This window comes from Alligator sinensis, unplaced genomic scaffold (genome assembly GCF_000455745.1).
Source record: "Alligator sinensis unplaced genomic scaffold, ASM45574v1 scaffold321_1, whole genome shotgun sequence".
NCBI classification, from domain to species: Eukaryota; Metazoa; Chordata; order Crocodylia; family Alligatoridae; genus Alligator; species Alligator sinensis.
In genome coordinates this window covers 3,074,517-3,085,336 of record NW_005841969.1, presented here as the reverse complement: position 1 = coordinate 3,085,336, position 10,820 = coordinate 3,074,517, and the positions used below count along the sequence as shown (strand labels likewise).

Here is a 10,820-nt window from a genome sequence, read left to right as displayed (position 1 = left end):
GAAAGAGTGGCTTATAGCTAAGATGAAAGAGGGCTGCAAAAAAGTTCCAAATGCGAAGTTTCATCTTTATTTGTGTTTCTCAACTCAGCGGAATGAATAAACCCACTGCTTATAAGCAGCTTCTCCATTAAAAAAAAAAATGAATCTCTTTCATTGCCCACTTCAAATATTCATCCCATTTGTGGAGGAGTCTAGGTACTTCCAGGTGTGGATTCTTCATATTTACGCTCATGAATTAATCCATGAACCATTTTAATGCTTTGTTAAATAGAAAACATTAACAAATGGATCATGAGCATTTTAACTGCAGCCTCAATGTAAATATAGACTTCAGTTTGCCCCAGAGTAACACCAGTCTAGTTAACTTAATCAGCAAAACTGTTCAAAGGGACATTTGGGTGTAGACTTTGGGACTGTAGACAAACATCCATGTTTTAACAGCATAATGAAAGGAAGGATATGTATGTTTATGGAAAGGAGATCCATCTCATAAGGACTACTTGTTCAAGGTACAAACCAGAATTTGTTTCTCTACACCTTTTTTTTTATTTCAAATATATGTGGAGGACTTACATCAAAACTACAGGCGACAATTAGTATAAATAATACTTTAATCAGTGGCAGCAAAAACATTGGTAAAGTCTATAAAAAGCATCACACGTTAACAGATATCATAGTATTGTTGGACAATGCAATCTTATAACTAAAGGCTGCAATACACAACATTTTATCCATGATAAACAAAAAACATCTTTTTTTCTTCAGCTACATAAAATAACCTCTCATGAAAGTTCAAAACACTTCGGGCTCATGTTAAATGGGGACAAATGAGAGAGAATAGCAAATTGACGTGCTTATTTCTTATTACCTAGGCATTCACATCCTGACGCTTCAGAAGGGTGGCAGATGTGAACTATTTATTTGTGGAGTTTTGCGGATTTTCAGAGCCTACTGATGTAACTGGAACCAGGCAAACTCACATTAGCCCCAGTCCTGCTCAGAGGGACTTGCCAACAGGGTTATACCCTCTGCTGAACCAAACACTCGCCCAGACGGTATTAACATTTCAAAAGACAATGGGCCAAATTTTGCTCGCACATGGACCCTGGTTTGCCTTCAGTCCCTTCAGCTGGCTTCAGTAGGGCGCTGTGCCTGGGAGCAGAACGTGGCCTTCTCCCTGCAGCGCAGTCATAACCACACAACCGCTTTGATTCAGTGACTTCCCAAAAAACCACACTGAACAAAGCCCAACACGTTGGCTTTCCCCCCAAAATAACACGTTTGCATGGTTCACAATTAGCTCAGCACAGACTTTAGGTAAACAATGGCGAGGCTTACTTTAAATCAGACTCACCAGAGTGCCTTCCTCCCACCCCTCTCAGATCACTTCTGACAGAAAATACATGACTTTTGACAACTGGGGAGATTTAAGACCGATACCAAAAGAGTTAGGTACAGCAACTTCGCAACTTGTCTGAGGAATGCCCTTCCCAAAGGCTGCCTTCTAGCTGCTCTCCATGCTAGAGAAAAGGAAGAGGAGTGCGGGTCCAAGAGGTTAAGGGTTTAGAGGTCACTCTGCCCGGCTGAAATACAGCTAATCGAATAGAAAATTTGTCCTCTGGATGAACCTGTTTCTGCAATTTAGCCGAACTTCAGTAAAATACCTTTTCAGCTTCTCAACGTGAAGGCGTCAGAGAAAAAAGACGTCTTTACTATGTATGAACTCGGGGCTTTTTGTCATAGAAACAATGATGCGAATAATGCAGGAATATCCATCTTTAATATCACGACGTGGAGATATTCAAGTATTGCCATGTGCAGGTCTGAGAACCAGGCTAACCCTTAGGAAGAACAAAGAGTTGTCTCCAGGATCTAAAACAAAAGATCAAGTCTTGGAAGACACTTTACAGAGTTAGGGACGAGGAAAGGGCAGAAAATCATCGTTGAGCACAGTTCATTTTGCCGATTACATTCATTTGGAAGCCCCTGGTTTTTTATTTCCAACCTACTAAAATCCCATTTTCCCTCGTGTTGTCTCGAGTAAAAAGTTCAGATGCCAGAGTGCTGCCAACGGAAGCCAATTTGACTATGACTAGATGCTTGCACTTTTAAGATCTCAGTCATTGTGATTTCGGATTTTCTTTGATAGGAGGAAGGCAGTGTCTAGTTAAAATATCTAGACACTTGCTATTCCCTTTACTTAAGAGTTCAGGGCTGATCTGTAAATCCCTCCAAGCCGAGGTTTATACGAGGAGGGCAGCTGATTTAGCCCAGCTTGTGAGCATTTTAGCCGAGATACAAAGAAGGCCGATTCCATTCAAACTTTTACATGGCCTCCACGTCCAAATCAAAGCCCAATGGACCTGCTCAGCTTTTATTAAAATGGTTCGTTTTCCCTTAATGCTAACTTCTAGTGATGCCTAAGCCTTTGATTCAAGTTTGATTGCTTCAAAACAGTTACCATCTTCTCAACGAAGTGTATGCCACCTTTCTTTAAAATGGGACTCTCATTATAGATATAAAACAAAGAAAATGCCACCTATTTGGAAAGCAGAATGGCTTAGATGACACCCCTCGAACGCTTTGATCTACACTCTGAGAATATTTTTTTTAGTTTGTATTCTTGTTATTCTTTTTTGTTACGAAAGGCTGGTTAAAGGAGAGAGCCGAATAAAGCAAACACGTAAAATACCTTTTACAGAATGTGACTTTTTTAGGGTCGGAAACGATTTCGTATTTACAGAGAAGGAAGGAAACCAGAAAAAGAGGCGAAAAGTTCTGTCAGATCAGGATAACTGAGCATTATACATATGTTCATGGGACTGGGGAGGAGAAACCCTGACTTTCTCCTCTTTTTGGTTTGATTATTTTCCTTTGCTTCCTATCGTTATTCTTCTAATTTGTAAATAAATAAATAGGCAAATACAAACAGAAAACATAAAATAACCCGTTTTCACTCCATTCTTATGCCCTTGTTCTGGGATGTTATGGAAATGAGCAAGAATTTTCATTACACCAAGAAACGTAAAGCAGCACAAAAAAAGTTCACAAATACTACTCTTCAGAGTTGAAATAAAAGATTAGTCAGAGATTTCTGTCCTGAACTTGCCCAAATGCCTCATCTCGAAATGCATGGGAGGGAAAGACAACCCGAACAAAAGAGAGCCGAATAAAGCATCAAACCTTCATTTTCAAATTCAAAACTGAACACAGGACACTTTCATTTTCAAGATTTATTACTTTTTATGGACAGAGGATCTCGCTTAATGTCCTCACGGTTTCCACTACCTGTCTGAAGAGTTTTTAGGTTGTGCTAATATAGGTAATTCAAATAAAGTCCAGAGTAAGGTCATTTCGCCTCCTTTGTACAACAGTACCTTAAAGCAGGATGACAGTCTGGAGTCTTTAGCTGCTACATGCAGGTTCTGCTGGGGTAATGTCAGTTATGTACAGTACTGTTCAGATTCTAAGGATGAAATGGAAAATTTCACCTCTTCTATAAAGTTGTCAAGTCAGTTTGATGGTCCTTGGGAACAGTCTGTAAATGTTGGTTTGAACCAGCTGAAGAAGACCTGCCCTTAGTGTTGGGCAGTTTGTGATCTTTTTTCCACTTCATTCTTCTGTTCTGAAACCAGATCTTGATCTGGCGTTCAGAGAGACACAAAGTGTGGGCTATCTCAATACGGCGGCGCCTAGTCAGATACCTGTTAAAATGAAATTCTTTTTCCAGTTCTAGGACTTGCTGCCTTGTGTAGGCTGTTCTGGAGCGCTTAGGTTCCCCTCCGTTGTAATTGGGATTCACTGAGGAAAAAATACGTATAACTTTAAACATCTAATCTCCACTTCCCAGGTCGACTTTACAGAGCATACCTTACAAGCTGCAAGCATGTGGCTGGCAGGGCGCATCCCAGCTGCTTACAAAACACGGGCATCTTTTTTAAAGCTAGCTAGGTCCTCTGAAAGTCTCTACTCTGCTCCTAAAATGGAGTTTTCCCCTACACAGAGAAGAGCCACATGGCCAACGGCCTATTTCCTCCGCAATAAAAATTTATGACGAGTCTAATTGGCTAGCTCAGCCTAAAACCCTCTCCCATTAGTCTTGCAAGGACTTTAAGAAGCCTCTACGCAGGATTATCTGAACCAGGGGAGAAGAGCAAAGTAAGAAGAGGAGCCTTACCCGAGTTAACATGGACTTTCTTCATCCAGGGATAAACTACTGCTGGCTGCTTAATTGCTGACCCGTTGGGGGTTTTGAGGTTTTGCTGCTGGCTGCAGGCTCGGGAGTTGGCCATTGGAGGCGGTGGACAATGCTCTGCTTGACCGGGGAAGTGGCTCGGTGGGCCGGATTGCTCCTGTCCATGACCCCGCGGCTGCACTGCAGAGCCTTGGGCATTGCTACAGCTAAAGGGCTGCTCGCTGTAGTTTGACCGTGGATAGATTCCCTGATGCTGAAAATCCGAGCCCTGCGATGCACTGTAATAGTCTGAGCCCTGCTCGGCTAGGTAGCTATTCTGTAAATATTCCTCGCAAGGAGGAAATTTGGGATCCACATACTTAGAGTTCACCATATACGAACTCATGGCCATTAATTTCTGAAGGTAGAAAATACTAATTTTTCTCGTGTTGTCTTTTTTTCTCCCTCCATAGAGCCCTCCTACTTGCTGTCAACTGAATAAAGTTAGGCGTCCATGTGACTGGCTCAGCCAATAGGAAGGCAGGGAGTTTATCACCGGATTTGTGTGCATCTCATAATTTCCACAAATTTAACTAAATAATATACGTGTAATCAAGTGACCCGAATTCGATACATTTTATCTTCAAAAACAGATATTAATGTATAAAGAATATTCATCAAACGATGACAGCCTCTCTGACCCTCAGGTAAATCAAGCCTTTTGTCTGAACTGACTTTTCTAACCTCTGATGCCCTTTAGTCTAATTCACCAGCAATAATTTCTATCACGGGTTATGTTTGTTAAATAAAATATCGCAAGGAAGGAAGAGCGAGAGGCTGGAATAGGATTCAGAGGTAGAATATTGATAGAAGAGCGAGAGGCTGGAATAGGATTCAGAGGGAGAATATTGCTCAGGAGACGAGAAAAAGAAAAGACATCAAAGAAGAAGCTAATATGATGTACAATAGCTCTGTCCTGTCTTTGTCTTGCAGAGGTCATCCAAAAGTTACCAGAATCTAGTTCTGCTGAATAAAATTAGGCAATCAGTAACTTCTGGTTCACTTTGCGAGTCTCTCTCTCGCTATATATCTGTATATAATAAAGCATATAACCAGGAAACCTTCATTTTTAACTACTGAAGTACAATCAATTGAATTGAAGATGGCATTTAACTATTATGTCAAAAAATAATCACAGATGTAATTAGAAAAATGCAGTGTTAATCCATCAACAGCATTCTTGGAGTACAAGTAAATACATTCCAGTGACTCGAATGATGCTTTTGCTATTGTCCTAAATATTTTGATGAGATCTGGACACTTGATAGGAAAATTTTGCTAACATCTGGCATATCTAGCTAACTCTTTACTTGCAAAAGTTATCTTTTTAAAAAGTCATTAGTTAATTGGCACATTTTCCAAAAAAATTGTACTGATCATGTTTAAATGAACAGATTATGAGTGAGATTTCCGATTGAACAACAAAATAAACGTTAACGATTGTTCTGATGTGCAGTAAATATGATAGAGGCAGAAAAACTTTTAGAATTTCCCAATATTCAGCACGCACATGTCTTTTGATACCTTCAATATTTTAACTTCTAACCATTTGCAGAAAGGTGAAGTTTTTGCATCGACCATATATTCCCCTAGAATCGAATCTGTGACTATGTGAATACCACACAAATTCGGTTCTACAGGGTATATATAGACAACGTAATAACATTCTGTTTTCATCTACAATATCATAGTCGGGATCATTGCAATTTTCTGATTCTTTACTGTCTTCTGAGGAATACAAACTATTCTGTAGTGATAACGTTCTGAAACGTGGATTGGAAGAAGGGTAAGATTTCCGAAAAGATTCAGTTACGTCCTTCAGGATGGAATAGATCTTTATGAGTCTGAACAAATTTGTACCACGAATTGCAACTAACACTACTGCAAATGCTCCCTAAGATTTGATGATCACTTTAGATGCTCTGCCATTTAAATCTCTACTAAAGCCAATGAAAGTTACCAATCAAAATAAAATGCTTTTTACATTAAAATTAAATGCAATCAGGGTGTTTCTATTTTGGCTAATCTAGATGAGATTTTACCTAATTAGGTTTTTTTTTTTAAATCGAAGCAGAAAGACAAGAGCGGGAAACAAAGGCAGCTATATGCAAACAGGATTTTACAAAGGAAAAAAAAGTTAGTTGTTAGGGGGAAATAATTTCCAAATTTACCTTCATCACATTATGCTGCTCTAGTTACTTATTCCTGAGAGCTGAGTGGGAGCCTATCAGCAAAACTCTCTGCTTAGCACTCTCCTCAGGTTTTCGTGCGGTAGCGTTTATGGTGAAGGGCAGGGCGAGAGGTCATTCGAAATCATTTACAAACATATCACAAAGTTTCATTATTTTTACTTTGTCGACAGCAGCACACAGGAGTACAAAAGTTCATGAATTGTGTCTGACCCAGCTCCTCCGTGCTGTCCTGTGGCCAACCTCTTCTTCCACTACGTAAAACAAGGAGCCTAAGGACAACTAATAGCGTGTGCGCGCAGGGGTCCTCCGAGATGCACTAGTTAGTGCCTATTTCGGGACAGTAGGTTTATCTGATGGAAGCTGGTTGGCTGGTTGGCTTTGCTACAACTCACATCTGTCTACTTTCGCTGTATTGAGGGAAGATATTTTTAAGCATCTGCTTTCTCATTATGGCGGTGAGGACCGCTTCTTAGCAAGTGCTGCTCGAAACGATTTTCTGGCCCAAATCTGGATTTCCGGATTGTTTAAGGTCACATCTAGCTCTTTTCATAGATCCTCTTTGCTTTCTCTTTTTGATGCAGAGCATTTAGCTGCGACGTGCTGGGTAATTAAACGTACTCCACAAGCCCACATTAGAAAAACCCAGTTCGCAGTGCAGCAGCCCCCGCCAGATTCCGAGAATCCGGGAGAGTGTTGAACAGAAGGGATCGATAGGGCTGAGAAAGCACCTCTATATTCCGTTTAATAGCTCACATTTTCATATTTGTTAGACGCTGTGACCTGCGTTTCACCTTATTGCACGACTTGCTCAGACAGGTCAAAGCCAAAGAGTTATTGATGAACAAAAGCGTTAAATATTCACCTCCTGTTCAACTGCCCATACAAGTGCTTTTGATCTATCAGCCTTTTTGTATTCTGGTTCATAATCAGTATGCTAAATGTAGGTTTGTAAAAAGAAAGTAATCCATAGATTTAGGGCCGACCACAGAATATGGCTAGACTATCCATGCAACTCAGGACTGATCTATGGAAGAAGAAAAGTTACCTATGGAAGATAATTTTAAAGCCTACAGGACTGGCAATTGTTTAGTTCCATCAGGGAGAACTCGGAAAATAATGTGGTAAAGTAAAATCAGAATCGGAACCATCAGTCTACTCTGAAGAAGCAAAAGACCTTGTTTATCAGTATGCATGAAAAAGAAGCACAGAGAAAATAGACATGAGAGCAGTGCCCTCCCCCCCCGGTACATTATCACGGTCAGATCATGGTTTGCAGAGTGGGCAGAAAATGTATATTTAATGAATCTTAACAATCTGAGGCTTTCTTCTCCATTAAAAAATAGGTCAATCTTCTTCTTAAGGCAGGGGCTTGAAATGCATCGAGTTCCCCTATTTTTCAATTTTTCCACACATAAAGCTGCAGTAAAGAACGTTTTCTGCTCTATATCTAACAATGGTCTTTGTCACAATGTTTTCCCCTTAAATATTCGTCTTGTTGCAATTAATTGTAGATAATGGAAGACAAGAAAAATCAATAAAATGGAAGGTCCTCCTCCTAAACTCACAGAGTAAGTCTACTCAGTGCCTTCACGTAATTTAAATACACGTTTTACCCTCGCTAGCCCAAAAAGACTTAATTGACCCAGAGGATATGTATTGCTGCTGGGAAAACACCTAGGAGCTCGAGGCTAACAACTTGATTCACCCATGCTACCGACATGCAAACACCACGATGCCCTTCATTCGCGATGCCAGACCAACCGAGTTTCAACCTGGATAAGAAACGCAACTCTATTTTGAATCCTTTCGGGGGGGGGGGGGGAAAGAGGAGGAGTAGCCAGGATTATGAAGCACTGTGATATAACCTAATAAATTCAGTGTTTGCACAGGGAGGCGCTGTATAGCCCTGGCGTGATAAAACTGTAATACTGCTAATTAGTTTATAGTACCTAAGAGCAGGATAACATGACACCTAGCACCTGTGCAGCACTGATATTATCCCTAAAGAAACTCCACTTTTAAATTATCTGAAAGTACACATGTGCATAAAGACAGGCTTAAAAACACTGGAGCCCCAAGAGTCTTTAAATACAAATAAAAACATCCTTACTGTCATGTAAAAATGACCTATTTTCCAGCTTAAGGCAAAGAAATAATGACTTCAAAGAATACCAGTTATACAAGAAATTAGAAGTTACTTACTGTAGCCGTCTTTCCATTGTGTCAAACCTGTTGCAATAAAAACGTTTGTTATTGTTATATTTCATATATGAGTCATATTCATTTCAAATAAGTATAGCAACATAAAGAGTACAAGCATGCACACATACAGAAAAGGTCAGGGTAATTCTTCGAATAAGGTGCTGAAAGAAGCTTCTCTTTGAATTAAACACAGATTGCGTTCACTAAGATTTGTATGAACACCCCCCCCCCCGCGCCAATGACTGACGTATGTTCTTTCACTTTGACTATTTCTGTCATACATTTATTAATTATTGGGGGGGGGAGGAAGAAAGCCAAACCCACTACTTCCACCACTGAAAAAAGAATAACAAAGGCCTTTTTTCTTTACCAATTCACTAACTCCTATACACATTAAATATTCGGATCTACCTTTGCTAAATCATATCCTATCAATAGTGGCACATGTCATGCAGCATCTTATCGATTCTGAGAATAGAAAGAACTATAATTCCATATTAATACGTCTCCGATTTCCCTATTATTGATATCCTTTAAGATCACCTATTATCCAAACATAACCAGGAGTCATGTGTGCCTTTGTCTGCACCATAAGAGTGTGCAGTTCCATTAAATTTACCTTCACATTTCCTTTCTGTCTAAATTCAATAAATATACAAGTTAAAGCAAAAGGAATAAGCATTCAGATGCTCGTTAAAATATTTCATATCTCTAAGGAGCACATGCCAGTATTTCTTTATTTGTGAGCAACTATTTCGTCTCATCCACTGCTTTGCCATAGTGTCCTGGGCAATTGTTGTATCAACATACAAAGAAACTGACCTTGTAATACTAGTGCACTATATAGAGCCTCCCAAACCCTTTTTTCCCCTCCAGCTTTTCTGCACTATTCACTTTCCCTTAGAACTTGCTAAGGATACTGAAATCCCAGCAGTTAAACAGCAAGTAATGCCTTACCGGCTAAAAACAGGGTTAATTTCAGAATAAGATGCTTCCCTCTCATCCGAAAGCTCAAACCTGAAAAAAGCACCCCAATTCCAGCCACTATTACCTAATCGTAGTTATTTGAATTGTACCTGCTCATTTTGAGAATAACCCTGCTTCCAGTCTATATAACATAGCAGGGCTAGGCTACATTTGAATACTATTCATATACAGTTCAAGGAGGCACAAAGACCTCGGAGCAACCGATCACGTTTGTGATGGTATAAAGAGTAATATCGGACTTACTGTGTGCTTTCCCCATGGAAGGGGGAACTGAGAGCAGAAATATCTCCATGGTCGGATTCAGGCAGAATGTTCCTTGCTAACACTTTCCCTATTACTGCTTCCAGGAACTAAAGCATCTGCACTTCTATGCTCTTAAACTAATTTATGGTGGGAATTATATTTTGGCTTGTCAACTCTCAAGCCATAAAACAAAGTTTATTGGAATCACGTGCTTCTAAATAGCCACTCAGGACCTATCTCTGTGGAACCATAAATAACCTTCAGCTTTAAACTTTTATTCACTAAATAAAGGTTCACTGAATGTGTTCTATAAAATTTAAATAGTTCAAAATATCAGGGATGGACGCAGCTCGCTGTAGTACCAATATCCTGGCCTTTTAAAACAGTGTATTGTAAAGAACCCTACTTAAAGTGGAGTTAGCCTCCAAATTGCTAATGGAAAAAGGAGCGTGTGCATTTCGCTGTGAGTACCAATTCCAACCTTTATTTGACCATGCATGTACCTGGCAGGGATGGGGAAACAAATGGTAAGGAGAAAAGAAGAGAGGGTCTTCATTAAGGGGATTTTCCCCCCTTGTCTGAAAGTTTATAGCACTTTGGTCGAACGCCCTTAGAAAGTAGTCTGGGCTACCCTAACCTATCCTCGGGACTCTTGCTCAGTCCAGTCGAGCCAGAAGGCTGCGATCTCCCCCAACACATGTCCGGGGCTTCTGGGGTATGCTTGCCTATAGGGCGCTGGCAAGTGACCAAACTGCTGCAAACAGCAAGGCACTGCTCCTTCTAAAGTGAGAAAACTGGTCATCCTGACCAAAGGAGATCTTTGATAACTGAAGCTTTAAGGAGGGCTATAAAACAATAAAACAGCTCTGGTGTGAAGGGAGCAGGGTGCGAGTAAGCAAATGAGAATTTCAAGGAGGCTAAGCACAGGAAGTCAAATGTCACCCCCCTTCTCCCCCCCCCCC

At 40.3% G+C, this 10,820-nt stretch overlaps 1 protein-coding gene across 7 annotated transcripts in view; it reads right to left on the bottom strand.

Moving 5' to 3' along the window:
* Positions 1 to 10,820, bottom strand: part of HOXD4 (homeobox D4) — a 30,005-nt gene that overhangs the window by 11,408 nt on the left and 7,777 nt on the right. For 4 of the 7 annotated variants that reach the window (XM_025200509.1, XM_025200506.1, XM_025200507.1 and 1 more), the window contains 2 exons: positions 8,629 to 8,655; positions 531 to 3,801 (listed from right to left, as the gene is read on the bottom strand). In XM_025200509.1, coding sequence (XP_025056294.1) covers positions 3,497 to 3,801; positions 8,629 to 8,655 — 332 coding nt within the window. In that variant the 3' untranslated portion in view covers positions 531 to 3,496. Of the gene's footprint in view, positions 1 to 530; positions 3,802 to 4,177; positions 5,049 to 8,628; positions 8,656 to 9,858; positions 10,239 to 10,820 lie in introns of those variants that run through there. The other 3 variants (XM_025200510.1, XM_006020813.2, XM_025200508.1) reach the window with 3 other exon arrangements.